Source organism: Cavia porcellus, unplaced genomic scaffold (genome assembly GCF_034190915.1).
Source record: "Cavia porcellus strain 051 isolate PalLab524CR breed Dunkin Hartley unplaced genomic scaffold, mCavPor4.1 scaffold_6, whole genome shotgun sequence".
NCBI lineage: Eukaryota > Metazoa > Chordata > Mammalia > Rodentia > Caviidae > Cavia > Cavia porcellus.
The window spans coordinates 71,612,003-71,633,048 of NW_026947489.1; the positions used below are offsets into that span (position 1 = coordinate 71,612,003).

The following is a 21,046-nucleotide window of genomic DNA, read 5'->3' on the forward strand; positions in this document are numbered from 1 at the left end:
CTGTACTGCCCCACACTTGTCGCCCTGAGGTAGCCAGAACTTTATTGAAGTCACATTGTTGCTCTGTTTCAGCCATCATGATGATCGGTGGTCAGAGGAGCATTATGAAAGAGAAAAAAGAGAAGTGGACTGGAACTTCCACAAAGACAGCTTTTTCTGTGACGTTCCAAGTGAGTAGTGTCCCAGGAGGGCCCTGCAGCTGCCTCCTGAGCCAGGGAAGAGCAGGGTCACATCTGGCCTCAAGCAGACGCAGGGGCGTGGTAGCCTGCAGACTGATCGTTCCTCTAGGTTGGGCAACCACTGTCTGAATTTACCTACAATAAAAATTTTAAAGGTTAGACTTAGCTTTAAGGAAAATATGAATCTAATGAAATTCTTGACCCTGCCCTAACTTTCAAGTCTTATTTCAAATTCTTTATCTTATTTATTTCTGGATCAAATAAAAGTATGTTTTGTACATATTTTTGGGTTGAAACCTAAAAGAATCTCTGGCATTATTAACAAAAATTTTGTTCACTTGAAAACATGTAGTAAGGATCAACGAACCACATGCCTCCATCACTGAGCAAAAGAAGAGGAGAAAGGAGCAAGACCAAGGCCCGGGGCCGCGTGTGCGCCTCGGCGCCCGGCAGGGGCACAGTGGGCAGGGCAGGCAGGACCACCGCATGGTTACTGTGCAGCTGCTGGGCTGGGGAGAGGTGCCCAGCGGTGGCGGAAGAACAGACCACTGCTCAGCCGCAGTGAGGAGCTAACACGAGTGCGTGGTAACGTGAAAGCCTTTCTGGTTTCAGGGTTTGTGGTTGCTGCTGAAGAACTCTTTTATGTTTTCTTTCCTACTAGAACCCAGCAGGACCTCAATGGATCTTTCATCTTTCTCGATCTTGCCAAGTCTCAAGGTCTTTGTTTTGAGCCCTGTTTCACTATGCAGTAATAGAAAGCAGATTCAGCAGGATCTTACACGGACTCCAGAAAACAATCCAGCTTCCTTTTCTGCCTCTTAAAACATGGACAAATGGAACTGCGGGTAGCTGTAGTTGTGGCTGCTTTATTTGTCCCAGTGGTAGCCTGTTCTTGCTTTGCCACCATCTGTTGGTTGCTCTCTCAACCGGGAAGAAGCTTAGCAAGTTGGAGAAGTACAGCCTGGAGTGTGTCAGCAGTCAGCACCCACCCTCGCCCCAAGGTGACAGGTTCTTCTGTGACCCAGCCGGGGGTCAGTTCTCTGTGAAAGAGGCATTTGTTTCCAGCAGGCTGACTTGGCTCTCCAAATGGTCTGCCAAGGATGGTAGTGATTTGGTGAAGATGAGCTCAATAAAGAAAATGTCATGATCGTGAGTGTAACATTTCATGATAAAACTATGCTCATGCGTTTACCAGCTTATTTGATTAGCACAGTTTAGTAACATACAGTCACTTTGTTCCCCCTGCTGAATATTACCGTTTTTTTTTTTTTTTTCGTTTTTACCGGTACCAGGGATCGAACTCACGACTGCCTGCTTGCAAGGCAAGCGCTTATGCCACTGAGCTAAATCCCCAGCCCCAAATATTACCTTTTAATGACTGAAGCAGGAGCAGTCTTATTGAGCATCCATTTTCCATCATGTCCTCTGATTCTCATGACTGGGTGAAACGGTTGTTGCTGTTAGCATTTTACAGAGGAAGAAGCAGCTTGGAGAAGTTACAGTTGTGTTCAGTCACCAGATCCTGACAGTGTGGAGGAAATGACACAAGGCCTCTAAATGACCTGAGGGAATATTGTACCTCCCAACCTGCTAGACGTCAGACACACTGAGCTTGTGTCTTCGAAACTGAAGAATGAATTCTAAGCAACAGTGGAGGTTAAGAGTAGGAAATGTTTATCGAGGGGGAGAGACGCAGCCCCTGAGAGGCAGGAGGGACCCCGAGTGGGTTGGTGAGGGCCCCGATTCTCAGGGAAGGCTTTACATAGCACAACCAATGGGCACCAAGTGGGTACAGCTGTGATCAACCAGTAAGATTATAAGTGGAGCTACCTACGTAACACTGATCCAGTGGTGGAACAAGTCACAGAGCACGTAGCAGAGAAACAACAAAGACATTTTAGGAAGCAGTGAGTCTGGGCCGCTGTCACACACTGAAGTGACTGATGCCTATGTGGACTTTACCAGACCGAGTATCATCGCTTACCGCATGCCTGGTCTTTGTCCGGAGACCTGGCCTCCCACGGATATGCGTTGGCCACAATTGTGAGGAGTGTTATCTGTACGTTGACTCTCAAGAGCCCAGTCCTGTCTGACTGCCTAGAATGTTCCTACCTGACTGCTGATTGCAGTAACAGGGCCTGGCTCAGCCACATCAGGGCCCAGACACCACGCTCTTCCTGGTGCTTCCCATGCCCCACCACCAAGTGCAACAGCCTGGGCTCCGGGGCATTGCCTTCACGTTCTCTTGCTCCAGGGGTGTAGACACACTCAGAACACACAGTGTACCCGTGATGCTGGCCGGGCCAGCACTCTGTGCGGCCGGACTCCAGCTTCACTGCTTTCATGTTGATCACGTCCCGTCTTCCCTCTCGGCCAGGGAGCACATGCTGACCATCTGTTCTCAAGACACTATGCAGTGGTGGTGAACCCAGCCTCGAGGGTGGTGGCAGGCTGTTGGTATCACTGAAAGCTCTGGAAGGTTCGCCCTCACCGTCCTAGTGTGTCACTCTTCGGTTTTGTACAACATAGTGGGACGTGTTGGGGAATTTAAGAGGGAGGCATTTCAGTTCATCTCTTGTTGAAAATTGTTATGCATCTTTCTTCCTCCTTAACTTTGATCAGAGATGGAGTTGTGAGTGTGTACTGTGGCTCATGGGTGTTCCCGGCAGACAGAGGCTTCATGCTAAGGTGATGCATAGTGTTGCTTCTGTGCAAATTTTCTCCGGGAATTTATGAAAGGCAGAATTCCTACTGCTAATGAATTGTCATGTAATCTTACTGCAATTGTTCTTGAGGTCTGTGTCTTAAGAATCAATGACTGATAACTTTTTCTTTTCTTTTTGTTATCATAGGTGAACGATAATCCAGAGTTAGTGTTTACCTCAACAGGAGGGGAGACACTGTGGCATTTACCTGCAACTAAATCCATGTGCAGTGTAGATAACTCCAGGGTATGTAAAAACCTGAAATCTCTAGACAGATCGGGTGATGTGCTTGGCCATCCCCTCCCAGCTGGCCTGGTGTCTGCCCAGGTGAGAGCCCTGGGGAGCTGAGGCCAGCCCTCTCGGGACAAACACCAGCATAGTGCACCCTGCGTTCCCACCTCCCTTTTCTGTGTCTCCTAGCTCAAGCTGCATCAGGCCTGTTATTTCCCAGAGCAGACGGTGTCTGAGGCCCCGCCCTGGTCACACACTGACACACTTGATTATTCTCCAGCTAAGCAGGACACAGCAGTGACAGAGCAGCAGAGACATGTGGTGTTGAGGCGGCTCCAGGGGCTGCCCGGCCATCACGGAGGCCAGATGTTTCCCGTGGCTCCTGCTTGTGTGTGCCGCACTTGCAGTCAGGCTGCAGCGTACACTTGATCAGTGCTGCTCACACTCAACCTCAGTGGGCCCAGGGCTCCAGAGCAAGGAGGCTCGCTCTGTCCCTGCCACGGGAGCCTCGTTGGACTCCCCAGGGCCTTCTCCTCACTTCCTTTGCCCTTGACACCTCTGCGATGCTGGCAAGCAGTCATGAGGAGCCAGAAGTGGGGTTCTGTAATCTCAGCTCCACCAGGAACCATTTTCCTGTGCCCTCCTTGTCCTGGTAGAAGCTGGATCTCTGAGGAAAGGATTTGCGTTCGGGGTCTGAGACCCTGGCTGACCAAGGTGACTTGCTTGGATGGTCAGCTCAGAGGCGTCCAGAAGTGTGCTTTTGGACTCCTGTTCTAAGGGTGCCATGGAGCCTGGCTCCTGTCTTCTTCCTGGTCTCCCCTTAAACGTCTGCTACGCAGGGAGCTTCGTGCTCTGGGAAGACTGCCAGCAGCAGCCGAACCTGGCATTAAGGGCTGAAGCTTTTTCTCCCTTAACTGTTTTCTCAGCTTCTTAGACTCTAACTTAGCCTATACTTTTAAAAGTTAGTGTATCGGGCTGGGGATTTAGCTCAGCAGCATAAGCGCCTGCCTTGCAAGCGCGTGGTCATAAATTTAATCCCCAGTACTGATTTAAAAAAAAAAAAAAACCTACCTCTAAAAGTTAAGGTATCACTTAAAACCTTGCTGGTTTTTCCCTGTTCTCTCCTCTCTTTCTTTAGCCCACTATTTCAGGGCCACTTCACCCTTACTGCTGTCTGACTAGGGAAGGGAACAAAGGCACATTGTGATCCCACACACACTAAAGGATGGCCTGAAACATCCCAGTATACAACACTAGTGCCAGAAGGACTAGATTCTCAAGAGGTGGCAAGAAATTACCTTCATAGTCTCCATTTTATAAATTTCAAAGGTTTTAAAGATTTTAGTGAGTCTTTTCCAGAAATATGAAGAATGTGTAACTGCCTTCTATGTGAGAAGAAGCCGGCTTGCCTTTCTCTTTAAGTTCAAGTCACGACACAAGCATCTGTTTCTCCATCTCAGCTACACACAGCTAAGCGCCACTGTCCAATGTCTCTCCCTGTAATTTGTGCCAGACTGGAACTCACAGCAGTCTTGTCTCGGCCTCCCGAGTGCTGGGATCAGCACTGCACTTTCTGACCTGCGCCCCCCCTCTTTGGGGGCAGTAAGGGCTCACACAGTAGTACTGTGCTCGCTGCGTCCATCACAGTTACTTATTTTTATCAGATTTTCCTGTCATCCATGAGCAGCTTGAGGGCAAGGGTTGCTGTGTCTCCTGCGTCTTGTGGAGGTGGGTGGTAGATGTTTCTCTTTGAGTGATGCACGGAGGTGAGCATACAGCCTTCCTGTCAGAAAATGCAGACAATTCCTTGAGGCGTGTTCCTTCACACTGCACACGATGGGTCCCGCTCAGTGTAGTCAGAGGCACCTGTGGTGGCTTTTCTCTGTCCTTATGCTGTACCCTGGAGCAGTCCTTGAAAGCAGTCTCTGCAGAGCCCCAGTGGAGTCTAGCAATGGCTCCATTACTGTTGACAGCGGCTGGCAGAGGCAGCAGGTCGGTATTCAGAGTGCCCAGCTTGTTAGTCTGTGGTCAGATACACACATTTAAAACCCCTGCTGTATTGGGAAAGGTCCGTCCAGGATTGCACCTGTGCTTTCTGTTTAACCAGCAACCCTGTTCCTTTGTTTGTGGCACTTCATTACTGCCACAGCCACAGAGAGATGCCTGCCAACCAAGCAGCTGAGCTTCCCGCGGCTGCAATTCATTTACTTCTGTCTGGACTGTGTCAGGCCTCAGACCGGCAACACCTTCCCTTCCATCATTCACCGGGCTGGCCCAGGCGTGGCACATATGGCCATGGATATGACTGGGTATCTGCCTGCAAACCACAAAGTACCACGCCACCTTCCCCTGATCTGTCGGGGTTCAGTCCTCGCTCAGGTAAGCATTGTGTGTTCTTTACAAACTCAGATGTCAGTTACCCTGTTTTGTGAATTATTTCTGCTTTAAGAAATATGCTTAGAGGGCTGAGGATTTAGCTTAGTGGCATGAGTGCCTGCCTTTACAAGCACAGGGTCATGAGTTCAATTCCCAGTACCAACAAAAAAAAAAAAAAAAAGAAAGAAATATGCTTAGAAAGAAAGTCTGGGAAAGGACTTTGGGCTTATTTTTCTTTACTCTCATAGAGTATTTTTTTAAGAAAACAAACGAATGCCCCATCTGCATGAATAAACACCTCTGCAGCCTGTCCTGGCCCCACAGCCCCCTCTCCCACCCCTGAAGTGTTTGGCTGGAGGGTTTGGGAGCACAAGTGACTTGTGTTTAGACTGAGCTGGTTCGTGCCATCTTCTCCACTTTGAAGAGACAGCACAAATTTCTGGCTGTGCAGCCTGGCTCAGTCAGGGCTGACAGTGCCCAATCCTCCAGGGAGGGCCTGTGCCCTCTTTGCAGTTTGACCTTTCTTCCTGGCCCAGCCCCAGTCAGCAGGGATGAGGGATGAGGGATGAGGGATGGGGCCTGGCATCTTCCGCTGTGTTGCTAAGAGGAGGCTCTGGAGTGGGGAAGGCAGTCCTTGTCAGCTTGCGGGGGGAGTAGGGGGTGGCACCAATTCAGACTTCTAGTCATCCAGCAAGGACCAAAAATGACATTTTACTTTCCAGGCAAAAACAGCCCAGGATGGAAACCCTCTCCACTGAGGGTTTTCCCGTGGGGTATAATGCACACCGAGTCCCATTGCACATCTCCCGGTAACCAGGGGGCTCCAAGAGCCAGCCTAAAACTTTTCTAAGAATTTAGAGAAATAATTAAGCACCTACTTATTGTTAGTAATATTATTTAAAATCAGATAATGTTTTAATTTAGAAATCTTTCCATTTTATACCCAAATTTCAGGGGAAAAATTTAGTCTCAATCTTGGTGTGTACTGATATTGGTGCTTTGGATAGTACTGGGGTCAGTGTGTGTCTAGTATTGCGCTGTAGTCGCAGGGGTTTGTACCCAGCAAATGTATCGCTGTGAGTTTGGGTGCTGGCAGATCTGATATCAGGGCCTGCGGGGTGGGGTCTGTGGTGCTGTTTCCTCCAGAGGGGACCACCTGTGTGTCCTTGCATGATGAAAGGATAACAGGCCCCCTTTGGCTCCCTCAGAGGACATTCATCACGGCCCCAGGGGCTGGCCGCTCACTGACCTCACCTTGGGCTTAGGGTTTAACCTGGGTTTTAGAAACAGAAAAAAGCCCTCAGCCATTTCTGGGAGCAGCACCTTTGTCTCCCGCTGTGTTGGTAGAGATAATGTACCTGGGCCACTGAAAAGTTCATGCCGATAACAAAAGGGACTGGGACAGTTGCTTTCTTAATCCTGTACTACATAGGCTTCACTGCCTGTCGCAAGGGCTTGAAAAGGCTTCTGTGCCACGCAGGTGTTAATTTTATCCTCCAAACTTGCACTGGCTGCCCCTGCTTCACACTTGTGTCTCACTCCACACACTGGTTTGTAGTTCAGACTGGAGTAACTTAGAGCCCTCACTGGGAAATGGTTCAAGGACTCTCACCTGTGTGCAGACTGATACTGCGTATGAGATTGTCACTGTCCCTCGAAGCGGCGGATATCGTCCCAGCCAGGCAGCTTCTAACCATGTACTGCATATCTTCTCTGCAGATCAGGTCTCACCCCCAATTTGGTGACCTCTGCCAGAGAACCACTGCTGCCTCTTGCTGCCCCAGCTGGATGCTGGGGAACTACATTGCCATTCTGAACAACAGGTCGTCCTGTCAGAGTATCGTCGATCAAGATATGTCTCACACCCTGAAGCTGCTCTGCACCTGTGCCAAGCACTACCAGAACGGCACCGTAGGGCTGGACTACTGGGATGCCGCCACCTGCAGGAAGGACCAGCTCAAGTGCACCAGTGTGCCACGCAAGTGCACCAAGTACAACGCTGTGTACCAGATTCTCCACTACGTGGTGGACAAGGACTTCATGGCCCCAAAGGTGGCTGACCACTCCGCCCTGGCGCTCAGGTACAGCATGTTCTTCTCGCCTACGGAGAAGGGAAAGAGCATGATGAATGTTTACCTGGACAACTTCAAAAACTGGAACTCCTCATACGGCGTGATGACCGTCACTGGGATCGAGTTTGGCATCAAACACAGCTTGTTTCAGGACTACCTTCTGATGAATACTGTGTATCTGGCCATTGCCATGGGGCTTGTCCTGCTGGTCATGTGTGTCTACACCAAGTCCATGTTTATAACGCTGATGACCATGTTTGCCATCATCAGCTCCTTGATCGTCTCCTATTTTGTCTACTGTGTCATGTTCAATTTCTAGTTTTTCCCTTTCATGAATCTCACTGCACTTATCATTCTGGTCAGCATCGGGGCCAACGGTGAATTCGTGCTCTGTGATATGTGGGCCTACACCAAGTACGACAAGCCCCGTGCTGAGGCTGCGGAGACGGTGAGCGCTGCCCTCTTCATGTTTATCACCAGCTTCACCACTGCCACGGCCTTCTATGCCAACTACGTCAGCAAGATCACAGCCATCAGGTGCTTCGGCGTGTACGCGGGCACCGCCATCCTGGTGAGCTGCATTCTCATGGTCACCTGGCTCCAGGCTATGGTGGTACTGCACGAGCGCTACCTGCTCAACATCTTTAGCTGCTTCCGGAAGCCCCAGCAACCCAGTACGACGACAAGAGCTGCTGGGTGGTGGCCTGCCAGAAGTGCCACAGGACGACAAGAGCTGCTGGGCGGTGGCCTGCCGGATGTGCCACAGGCTGGTCCTGGCCATCCCCGAGGCCTCCCGGATTTTCTTTGAGAAAGAGCTGGCCTACAACGTCATGAAGTTCCCCTACCTGTGGCTCTTGTGGTTCCTCGCGCTGACGGTAGGTGGCGCCTAAATCATGTGTGTGAACCCCAAGATGAAGCTGCCCTCCCTGGAGCAGTCTGAGTTCCAGGCTTTCTGAGCCTCACACCCCTTTGAGCGCTAAGACGTCTAGTACAGGAAGCTGATCACGTTTGGGCGGGTGCGCCACGGTGAGGAGCTCCACATGCTCATCACCGTGGTCTGGGGCGTTTCCCCCGAGGACAATGCCAACCCACTAAACCCCAAGAGCAAGTGCAGACTGACGCTGGACAGCAGCTTTAACATTGCCAGCCCTGTGTCCCAGGCCTGGGTCCTGCACTTCTGCCAGAAGCTGAGGAACCACATCTTCTTCCACCAGACGGAGGAGCAGGACTTCACCAGCTGCTTTATCGAGACCTTCAGGCAGTGGATGGAGAACTAGGACTGCGACGAGCCGGCCCTGTACCCGTGCTGCAGTCACTGGAGCTTCCCTTACAAGCAAGAGGTCTTCAAGCTGTGCATCTTCAAGAGGTCTTCAAGAGGGCCATCATGGAGCTGGAGAGGAGCGTGGGCTACCACCTGGACGGCAGGATGCCAGGGCCACACTTTGACGTCAACGACACCATCGGGCTGTGGTGCTAGAGTTCCCGAGCACCCGCCTCTTCACGCTGGCCTATGAGAAGATGCACCAGTTCTACAGCGAGGTGGACTTATGGATCTCCCGGGAGCTGCGCTGTGCACCTGAGGGCCTCGGCAATGGCTGGTTTGTGAGCAACCTCGAGTTCTACGACCTCCAGGACAGCCTCTCAGATGGCACACTCATAGCCATGGGGCTGTCTGTGGCTGTAGCCTTCAGCGTGATGCTGCTGACCACGTGGAATGCCATCATCAGTCTGTACACCATCATCTCTATCGCAGGCACCATCTTTGTCACTGGGGGCTCCCTGGTCCTGCTGGGCTGGGAACTAAATGTCCTGGAGTCTGTCACCATCTCCATGGCCATGGGGCTGTCTGTAGACTTTGCCGTCCACTATTGGGTTGCATACCGCCTGGCTCCAGACCCTGACCAAGAGGGCATGGTGATCTCTCTGAGCCACATGGGCTCAGCCATCGCCATGGCCGCCTTGATCACCTTTGTGGCTGGGGCCATGATGATGCCATCCACTGTGCTGGCCTGCATGCAGCTGGGTACCTTCATGATGCTTGTCGTGTGCGTCAGCTGGGCCTTCACCACCTTCTTCTTCCAGTATATGTGCTGGTGCCTCGGGGCACAGGGCTCCTGTGGGAAGATCCTTCTGCCTCAGAAGCTCCAGTGCAGCGCCTTTTCCAACACCCTGTCCCCCAGGCCCGGTGACCAGGGCCCAAACAAAGCCCGCCCTGCATACCTTCTAGATCCCCAGGTCCAGAAATTGGAAGAGGAACATGACTTCTACGAGTTGGAACCACTGGTGTCCCACAGCTGTGTGGCCTCAGACAAGACCAGGGGAGAGGAGACCTACCTCTGTGCTGAGCTGCTGAGCAGCCCGGCGAGGGGGTTGGGGGTGCCCTGGCATGCAGCCTGCTCTGGGGAGCATGGCCTATGTTCAAGGGCTGACTCCAGTGTTGCCCTGTTTCCACCCTGCCCTGAGCCACATCCCACATTCCCCTTCTTCTCCCTCAACCAGCAGTGTCGCTGTCTGAACACCTACAAACTCCTCACTTGCAGCTCACACTCCTGCCAACTGCTCCTGCAGCCACTGTGCCCCTGCCGCAGGTGGCTTTGGCCAGATCCAGAATGGGGTGGTGCCCCTGCAGGCCACACAGCCGGCCCCTGAGGGCTTCGTGCACCACCGCCCACACCCGCAACCCCACCCCTGTCCTTGCCTGCAGCGCTGTGGAAAGCCACTGGGAACATAGAACTCCTCACCTAGGAACTATAGCCTCCACCAGGCACTGAGCTTGCAGGCCCCAAAGCACCCAGGCAAGACCAGCACGGGTGGCATATTGGGCTCCAACACCTGGGTGGCCAGGCAGTCACCACTGGCCTGCAGGGCTACTAGCTCTTCAAGGCCAGCACACTGGCATGCTGAGAGTAACCAAATGGGTCTCCACAGAGACAGGGAAGTGGGACTCAGGGAGGGCGGTTCTGGGAGCGGAAGCAGAGTCTCCAATCTGTAGCATCACAGTGACAGTGTGGAGAGAAGAGCAGTGCGGAGCTTGTCACAGGTTGGCATGGTCACAGGCTTGATGCATGTCCATCACAGTGAGCCAGAACTTCAGTTTAACCATCTCCTGGGGGAGGCAGGTCACGGCCCGGCCCTGGCTGTCTACAGAGCTGTGGCAGAGCTGTGAGAGAGAGGCTCAGCTCCGCGGACCGCCAGCCACCATGCCCTGCCGCTGCCATGCCTGCTGGTGTAACACATTCAGAACAGGCTGGGGAGAGCTTGTTAATAAAAACACTCTAGTAAACATGGTCTTCAGCTAGAGCAGCATGTGTTCTTCTAAGTGTGTGCAATCTCCAGGCACAGGGATGGGCGCCCTCCTACTGGCCCAGAGCAGGGCACTCCCTTTCCACTTGCTGTGAGCTGCCCGTTGCGTGAGTGGAGTGGACAGTCACTGAGTGTTTCTGTTTAAGAAAGTCTAGAAGTTTACGTTTTGACTCCACCTCTTTTTCTGCCCTCCTACAGCACAGAACCAGACTTAACATTGTAAGGCCCTGGAATTTCCACTTTCCATTTAAATTGTTTCATTGCTATCTTAGTATGGTTCAGTTGTGGTAACTGAGACGTGATTTCCCAGCGTATGTGCTAGGAATCACCCTCGTGTTACCAGGGCCCTTCATCTGGGATCCAGGAGCAAACTGCCTCCACATTAACACTCCCGGGGTTTCGTGGTTTGGGCCGAGGCAGGCAGTGCACAGATGAACTGGCACATACCTTTACAGTGCTCTCACCTATTTGCATGTGCAGACTCTGCCTGGAGCCAGAGGCGCACTTGGACCTAAATTGGGGTCCTTCCCACATTTCCCAATTGTGCGGTCCTAGCCCATCTGGTTTTTCGTAGGTCAGATGGCCACAAGGGTAGGCATTTTTTGGAACCCTGGAGAGATTTTTATATTCTAACACAGAAGGGACACTCATGTCCAGATACTCGGTACAGTGCAGGGCACGCGTCTCCAGTTATCTTGTGGCATTTCTGTTAACCGAGTAGGTAACACTCAGTTTTGTGCACTAATAAATGTAAATAAAATAAATGTTTGGGGAAAGATAAATAGTGACCATCCACGGTTGAGTACAGAGTCTTTGCTTTTTGTGTTAGCAATTCCATATCTCTATGTTTTGAAAAAAGAAAAATAAGATGTCTCTCTCCTTCCCTTCACTGTGCAAACCTGACAGCATACACCCAGGACCAACTCCCCAAGCAGTCCAGATGGCACAGTCTCCCTGAGTGCCCTTGCCTTGGCGAGAACAGAAAGCCAACGGTTCCATGCCAGCTGGGGTGCGCGGCCCTCTCTGGAGCTGCAGGGCTTGTGGGTGCAGTTCAGTTTGGGGGGAGGCACGGGGATAAGACATCCCACAGTTGCCATCTGGGAAGCTGCTCCTCCAAACCTGTGTGATCCTTGATTGGTGCCAGCCTTGAGAGTTGCGCTGTTTGTGGAGTAGGAAGCAAAGTACACAGCTCAGCTCTTGGAGAACAGTGCTTCTGGGCACCTGTGCTCTTTGGGGGACTTTAGCCAACATCTGTAGCCATCAACACATGCACCCTTCAGCAGCCCCGGAAAAGGAGATCCAGTTCTGGACTGGCTTTGTGACCATCACAATGAACAAGAGTTCAACTCTGTGTTCTCAAATCGACTGAGACAAACCTCAACATTCATGTTATTTTTTTTTTTTTTTTAGTACCGGGGATTGAACTTACCACCTCAAGCTCACCAGGCAGGAGCTTATGCCACTGCACTAAATCCCTGGTCTGAGATTTATCTTTATAATTTCCTATTTTTCTCATGTAACTTTCTGTAATATTTTACTTTGCAATTCAGTAAGGTTTAGAGGACAGGTTTTGAGGCAGAGTGGCAGTGTATGTCCCAGCCTACCTGCAATGCCGAGTGATCCCAGGGTCCTGTCCTCAGTGGACATTTCTGGTTAATAACCTGGACTTCAGCTAAAAAGGGAAAGAGAATTGCTAAATACAGGATCTCTTCTGCCCTTCATTTATGGGATGGAAGACCTCCTAAATAAACCAGTAATCTAACAAGACTGTGAAGAGCTGCTTTGCCAGCCTAAGGAAAGAAACCCCTTGCAGGCTGTGAGAACCAGGTTTCAGTGGGTCTGTGACACAGCATGGTCACTACTAGCACCACAGTCCAGGTGGGCCCCACGAGTGAGGGCACGAGCACCTGCCTGGGGTCCAACCAGGGCCTTGCCCAGCACACGCACCACTCTGGGCGCCAGTGCCCTGTGCTGAGCGCTCTGAGGAACAAGTGCGCCTCTTCCCGCACACTTCCAAGGCCTGGTCCTATTCCCTATGGTTTCCTAACTGTGTGTATCACTGATCACAGATCCAGATGGGAACAGATGCACATAAATACCCTGAACCGAAGCCAGATCCCTGCCCAGCCCACCTGGGGTTGCCTGGCCTTCCTGGCAGACACCCCAGTGCCACCATCACAGGGAGCAGAAGACGAGAGCCAGCACCCAGACAGACCAGCCGTGCCTGCAGTCGGAGTGCTTGGAAGACCAGGCCAGGCACATGTCCTGCCTGGGGACAACAGGGTAGCCGCTGCCAGCTACTGGGGTGGGTGGGGGGGAATCATCTGTCCTGTATCATGTGCTTGCAGCTCCTTGGCCTGGGAGGGTCAGGGCTCACACCAGTCTGTCACCCTGTGTCACAGGTGTCTGCTGTTTCACCTCCCTCACTGGACCCACTCCTGCAGGGGTCAGGGCGTGCTGGGGCAGCTCCCATGCTGGCGTCCTGACAGCAGGGCCCCTGCACAGGGCCCAGGGATGGGAGCCCCAGCCCCAGCACGGCCACGTCCACCCACCCCAGAGAAGTGGGTTTGCACAGTGAGTGGCTTTGAAGTGGGAGGTGAGGCAGGGCACCCCACCTGTAGTGCCAACACCTTGGGAAGCCAAAGCAAGAGCATCGCTTGAGCCTAGGAATTCAGGGCCAGACGAGGCAATAGTGAGAACCATCTCTGAAAATAAAAGTGGGAAATGGGAAAAACATTACAAAAACATTCACTTGTCTCAACCATTTTATCATCTGTGCTGTATGCAGCAGCAAGGCCTCTAAAAAGGAGGGCTTCAGGGTTTTAGAACCAGAGACCCACGTGGAAGAGTGTGGCCAGCGCTTCCCAGCCCCTCACACTGCTCATCGGAGCCCACGGCAGGAGCGAGGACTCTGTGAGGAGAGCAGGGAGCCACGCCCTCTCGGTCCAGGCAGGACACCCAGGAGCACATTTGACTCAAACAGTGCCCCGGAGCTGAGAGCAGCTCTGCCTGTTCTGACCACAGGAGGACGTCCCTGAGAAGAGCTGGGACCTGGAGCTGGAACCAGGGCAACTCTTGTTCCTGGTGCCAGGTGGCCACCCTAGGGGGCATACACACTCCTCCCTGTCTGTATGTCTTGTCTGTCTCTCTGCTCTGGGGTGGCCTTGCCCCGTTCAGATGGCCACAGCTTTTCCGAGCTATTCCATGCGAGTGGCCTTGGCCCGGTGACCCCATCCCCAGCTCCAGCAGCTGACCAGTGGCTCTGAGAGGCCCTGTCCTGCACAAGAGAGGGCTGAGGCCAGGCCAACCTGGGCAGGCTCTGTCAAGGCAGCCTCAGAGAACAGAGCCACACAGGACACAGCTGGGTCCTCTGGGTGGAGCTGGGAGTTCACTATAGAGGGCTATAGTCACAGGAACTCCAGCCTAATGGCCCTCAGGCCTGTGGTCTCTCATGCTTCCCTGGGCACCAGCCAGCCTGTGCTCACCTCAGAAAAGGGCCTCATCCTCCAACCCACTGCCAACACGGCCACTCCAATGGAGAAGACCACAGCCTGCATACCAGGTCTGTCACAGGCACGAGGGCCTCCACATGGAACGAGAACTGTGAGAAGAGTGTGGAGCACCTTCTCTCCTCAAAACTGTCTGTGATCTCTCTGCTGTTAGTCCCTGGGACACCTGGCTACCAGCTGGGTTTGTCCCAGACTGCAGCTGAGGGACAGGTGGGGCCTTGAGCAGCTGCTCTTGCCTGTTGTGCTGAGAATGCATTAGAGCCCTGAGAACCCCAAGACAGGAAGGCAGCTGGCAGAAAGGGTACCAGTGCCCCTACCTTTCTGCCTGCCCCGCAGCTTGGGACACTGCCTCCTGGCAGGAGGGAGGTGTGATGGGCTGTAACTGATGCTATGAGGCTCAAAGCCTCCACACCTCAGCTAGGGAGGGCAGGGGGTTGTCTGGAGCCCTTTCCAGCCTTCAGATACCTGGTCCCACTGCACGGGGTTCCAAGGAGCAGCCCCTGGCTGGGAATCGCGCTGGGTGAGTTCAGAGGCAGAGGAAACTGTGGAGAGCAAAACTGCTCTCCAAAGTGTGGAGAGCAGTCCCCTCTGGGTGGGGGAAGGGACCACACAGACCAAACAGCTGCTCAGGGTTCCCAGTCCCAAACCACAGAACCAGCCATGGGGGAGATGAGAAAAAACTGAGAGACTTGTGCCCTGGGGAAGCCAGCAAACCATGGGGCAAACCCGAAACCAAAATGGGGAGCTTCACAAGCAGCACTGACCTCCTCACAGCGCCCAGGTCCAGATCCAGGTGTCGGCAACCCCCACAAGGGCCCCCTGTGCCCCAGCCCTAGCTGCCCTTGGTGGTGGGCAGATCCCTAGCTTCCATCACCATGCAGGACACTCCCCACCCTGCCGCCTGACCCCAAAGCCTGCCTCTCAAGAGGACACCAGTTGTGATGGTTGACTGACTGAGTCAGCTTGAGTAAGTAATACCCCAAAACCACCTCAGGGAGGCTCTGGGCATGGAAAAGCCATGGGCCCCTCACCACCTGCTCCAAAGGGAGGCCACCAGAAAAGCTGTTCATGCCACCAGAAAAGCTGTTCATTTTCCATGGTTTGCTTGAACATTTCTTTATACTATGTTGTGTGGTCACCCCGAAGCTGGAGGGTACCATGAAACTCTTGACTTCAGTTTTTTCCCTCAGTTCTTTTTTTTTTTTATTTAAAGAAAGACTAAACAAAACAGAAAATGGGTAGAAATAATACATAATTTCAAAGAAAAAATAAACAGTAAGAAATCACTAATTAATGATTACAGATTGTCTCCTTACAAATAGTTATTGAAGATAGTAAAGTGGAGCTTATAAAGTGGGGATTGAAACAGTGAGATTGCAACCAGTTCTGTTTAACTATTCAACAAAAACTTAGAAATATGGTTATCAACCCTACACACTTAAACATACATGCAATTATTCATCTCTTCAATTATGTTGAGATTGAATAAACCCAAGCAGGCTAATATCACTCTGAACAAAGAATAATACTATTGCTGGGTTTCACATTATGACACTCCAGGATCAGCACTGGGTATTTTAGTGTCTCTTTTTCTTCAAAGTATCTGTTCATTTCTTCATGTGTCATATGTTCAGTTCTCATCAACTGTTTATAGATTCTACACCTGTATGAGTCTTAACATGTTTTTCTATCCTTTCTATATTAGAGGGAGAAATAAAACAAAGCAAGGCAAAACAAAACATATTCTTATAAACACATGAAACAAAAAAAAAAAATAAGACCATTGTACAAATCACTCTACCACAGTTTCTGTGTTGTCTCTTGTTATCTCCAATAGAACTGGCTATATCATCAGACAGAGTATGATTGAATATGTTAGTACATAACAGTATTAATAAAAACACAACTTTGTATGTAGTATAGAACTTCAAAAACTGGCAGTTATCAAACCAAAATGTGTATCATTGAGTCTTGTCATCTTCAGTATAGTTGCCTATACTCTCAGTGTTGATACTATCATCTCCCAATAGGAGATGATTTTCCCCTTCAGGAAGGAAGGCAAGTACCTTGATTTGTTCCCCAGGTGTTGTTCCCAGAGTCAGTTGTGGTGTCTCCACCCGAAAACTCAATTGGACCTTTAACTTATGAAGGAGGTCTCTTCTTAGCAGTGGATCAAGGCATTCTGGAACCCATAGAAATTCATGCATAGTGGTCTTTTGCCCAGGGCAAGTTAACAGGGCCACGACCCTTGGGTATGATTTTTGCCCTCCAGTGATGCCAACCATGTTTACTTTATTATCAGTCAGAGTTCCCAACAGTTTAGTTAGAATAGAATACATTGTGCCCGTGTCCACCAAGAAACTTATTGGTTTTCCCCCCACTTGCAGAGTTATCCGGGGCTGGGGGGTGGCACCTGAGCCCTGACACCCTCATTGTTGGCTCAATAAGATCTTTGCATCTCTCTACATTTTTGCCTTTAATTTGGGGCAGTCCTTTTGCCACTGCCCTATTTCTTTACAATAGGCACATTGATTTTTCTCAAGTGGGGGCGGGTGCTTTTTCCTCCTTGTCTTCCAACTTCCCTTTTTGTTTCTGCTTGGTTTCTTTTGTGCATAACAGTTCCAGCACCTTAGTGACTTTTTTATTATTTACCTCTTGCCAGTTCTCTCTGTTGTCAAATACCATATGTGCTATCTCTATCAACTGACTTAGGGGCATTCCCTCTAACCCCTCCAATTTCTGTAATTTCTTTCTAATGTCTGGGGCTGACTGAAATACCAAGGCAACGTTATAGCCCTTGCCTTCTCATGGGTGACCAGATCAATTGGAGTATAAAGTCTATAGGCCTCTAGGAGGCACTTCAAGAATGCAGAAGGGGATTCATCAGCCAATTGTCTTACCTCTGATACCTTGGAAAAATTCGTGGGCTTCTTAGCTGCTCCATGGAGTGCTGCCAGAAACAGCTGGCGATATTGCGTCAAAGCCTCCTTACCCCTGCATGTGTTGGGATCCCAGACAGGACAGGACAAAGGAAACAAGCCTCCCCTTGTTCTGGGTCAGCCGTGGGGATCTCATCGGGGCCAAGACACCCCTTTTCCCTAGAGCACGGATGCAAGTTGGCTCTTCAGAGGTGAAGAGGACTCTTAGTATCTGCTGACAGTCATCCCAGGTGGGACAAAAAAATAGACTCAACTAGACTAATCAGGTTTTCAGGGTCCTTGGAGAATGGGGGGTTTTGGCCCTTCCAATTGTACGGGTCAGAAGTGGTGAAAGGGGTATAGATAAAGATCGAGTCCCCTGGGTCCCTAGGGTTGGAACCTCCCAAAGGGGCAGAGTGCTGATGCCACCATAGAGGAGTCAGGTGAATTTGGCCGTGGGCTGCTCTGGGTCTGGACTGGACTGGGGCGGTGGGAGGAGGTGTCTTGTGAGGGGTCCCCCGAAGGGGTTTTGGGGGAGGAAGGAGCACATCTAGAGGATCCTCCTCAGAGGGTAAGACTGGAGCAGAGGGCTGGGAGTCAGAGGCAGGCAATTTTGGTTTCATTTTTAACACTGCCACCACCACCACCACAGCTCTGGGGGAATGATGAATCCATGGTGGGGAATCATAGATGACATCTATCCAAATCTGAATGTAAACAATCTGGTCTGGGTGAGAAGGGGAGCCAAATACATATGGACGGACTGCCTGAGCTCTTTCCATGTTAAATGACCCCATTGGGGGCCAAATACCATTTGTCCCTACTGGCCACTCCTGAGAAACAAAAACCATTAATCTCCCCTTGAAAATGGGCTCCCCATATCTCTCTCGGCCCGTTTCTTAAATTCCTTAAAATGATTTAGGACAAGACTAAGCGGTGTGGGAGCAATTTCATGCCAGACTGTCCCTCTTTTGCCTGTGTGGTTCCCTGTGAGAAGAGAAAGTCAAGAGAAAAGATCAGCGAATACAGGAAGAGACAAACAATAGGGAGAGAATCACAAAGCTCAGGATTCTCTTTGCTTGATCAGGGGGTCATCTAGGGTTTAAAAGAAAACTGTTGGCACCTTCAGAGCAACCAAACAGATGGCAGTCAGCCCAAGGGAACATGTGACCCCTCAGGCTGAAGGTGTCCTGGAAGGGAAAGACAAAACAAAAAGACAAGTGGCGAGACAGAACTACACAAAATAAAGACACAAAACCACCAGTATTAGTAAAAGTCAAAACAGCTTTTCTCTGGCAAAATAAATGAATTTAGGCTGGAAGTTTCCTTCAAATTCTGATATCAAAGTGGAGGGCGGCCCTTCAGGGGTCCAAGATCCAAATGAGTCAAAAGACTCCAAAATCCAAAACCAATGATCTAGGATTCCCAGCAAGGATGTGACCTCCCAAGGATGAAGACATCCCCTCCTAAATAAAGTTCAGACTTTGTGATACCACTTTAAATCAAATGAGAGCCTCCAGTACTTACTTAATAGCAAATCAGTCCTGAGGAATTGAGTTGGTGGGCTGTTATTCCATCATAGACCAGCCAACAATTGTGGCCGCCCATTTCCAGAGGTAAGGAGGCACCAGAGAAAATAATTTCAAAAAAGATTATTTATTAAAGCACAGGCCTGGCAATGCAGCCTTCTGGGGCCAAAATGGAAGACTGTGAGCCTTACAGCTAAGGGGCAGGGTTTTTATCTCGTGAAACCTCAACATCTGTCAGTCTTACAATGTAGAGGGTTTCAATGGCGCATTACAGAACAGGAACACCGGTGGTAATATACCTCGGAAAGAAGCAGGGTTCAAGCAAGGGTTAGGAAAACAAGCAAGTCAATACTTAGTAAACATCTTCCCAGGAAGCACATGTTGTATGGTTCTCAGGATTATCTAGACCTTTCTTTGGCTCCAGGGGCATTTTTATGAGCCTAGGGGTTTTTACAAGTTACAGCACTAACCAACCAGGCAACCAAAAAGCAAAAAACAAAAACAAAACAAAATAGCCGGGCACGCTAGTACATGCCTCTAATCTCAGCACTCAGGAAGCCGGGGCCTCCAACCCTGAATTGGAGGCCAGCCTGGGCTACACAATGAGTTCAAGATCAGCCTGAACTAGCGAGACCCCTTCGCAAAACACTAACAAAACTGATATCCTCAGAGATGCCCTGCAGATCTTAATATCCTTGAAGGGTGCCACACCATCTCTCTGATTAGAAAAACACAAGTAGCTAGACATGGTTGCACATGCCCATAATCCTAGGATTCTGGAGCCTGAGGCAGGAGGATCACAAATTTGAGCACAGCTTGGGCACTCAATGAGACTCTGTTTTAAAATTAAAAGCAAGAACAACAAACACAATACCAAAAATGCCTTGGGATGTAGCTCAATGCAAAGGCCCGGGGTTCATCTGGGAGTACCACACATGCACAGGCATGCATGCACAGAGACACACAGCCAGGCAGGAAGCAACAGAGATACAGAGAAAGAGACAGACAAACATATTTGTTAAATACTAACATACTTAGCAAAGAAAAACTGGGAAAGTATTTTAATTCATGGAGTAACTCTACTGCCCCAAGCAAGAGCCCAATGATCATTCTCCTTTATGAGCAAACACACAGCACCCTTCTAGCTAAGTATCTCAAATATTCATAAACCAAAGCTAGTAAGATATTGAAAGAACAACAGATGCAGTGGACCACCTCTGTAATCCCAGCACTCTCGGTGGCTGGGCCAGCAAGAGTATCGAGTTCACGCCCGGAACACGCAACACAGCCACCTAGCGAGAACTCATCTCAAACTAAGAAATAAAAATAAAAAAGGGCTGAAGACAGCTCATCACAAACACCCTGGGTTCAGGCCCCACTACCACAAGACAAACAAAAGAGACACAGCCACACAAAGAGGTTTTATATCAGATCCGCAGGACCGAAGTACATAAAGTATACAAAAAACAAACCATTTCATATAGGCGGAAAAAGGATTGATCACTCCACGAGGATGCCTAAATTAGCTCTCCACTAGGAAGAAGGAAAAAACACTTCCTTTCTAAGTGTGTGCATGTGCACACATCGACCTTGCTCAGGTTAAATCATCTTGTTTTTTCTTTTAATCAGAGAACGTATACAGATATAAATCAAAGTCACATGCTGAAAAATACAAATGAAAAAATTATGTTTGATAGGACTCTCTAAGCACATTACCCAAGTCAGAATTAAACACAAAATTTGACTAGGTCATATGCAGGAAATCATCCCACAGCAGAAAACCTCATAAAGCAAAGTTCCGGCAAAGTGGAAAGATACTTGTAATGCACACATTTGGCTACAGCCTGTATAACGGAATATATATAAGGCAGCAGTAGGGCTAAGACTATGATTTTGTTTAGTTTTATTTTGTTTCCATTTTGTTGAGGCAGGATGTCCTCTTGCCCAGGCTGCTCTCTAACTCCTCAGCTCAAGGTGCCCTCTTCCTTTGGTCTCCCAAGTAGCTGGGACCCCAGACCCACAACCATGCCTAGCTTAACAACATGGATTTTTTTTTTTGGTGTTTTTCTTTGTTTGAGGGTCTCACTACATGGGTCAGGCTGCCCTTGAGCTCACTTTGTAGCCCAAGCTGGTCTCAAACTTGCAATGATCCTCCTGCCTCAGCTTCCCAAGTGCTGGGATTATAGGCATGAACTGCCACGCCTGGCTAACAACATGGATTCCA

The 21,046-nt window shown here is 50.3% G+C and overlaps 1 protein-coding gene across 1 annotated transcript in view; it reads left to right on the forward strand.

Moving 5' to 3' along the window:
- Positions 1-10,294, forward strand: part of LOC100720519 (protein dispatched homolog 1-like) — a 63,286-nt gene extending 52,992 nt beyond the window's left edge. The window contains 8 exon segments of the mRNA XM_063249745.1: positions 73-174; positions 1,966-1,976; positions 3,048-3,130; positions 7,211-8,237; positions 8,278-8,921; positions 8,924-9,020; positions 9,023-10,072; positions 10,152-10,294. Coding sequence (XP_063105815.1) covers positions 73-174; positions 1,966-1,976; positions 3,048-3,130; positions 7,211-8,237; positions 8,278-8,921; positions 8,924-9,020; positions 9,023-10,072; positions 10,152-10,294 — 3,157 coding nt within the window.
- Positions 10,295-21,046: the final 10,752 nt, after the last annotated feature.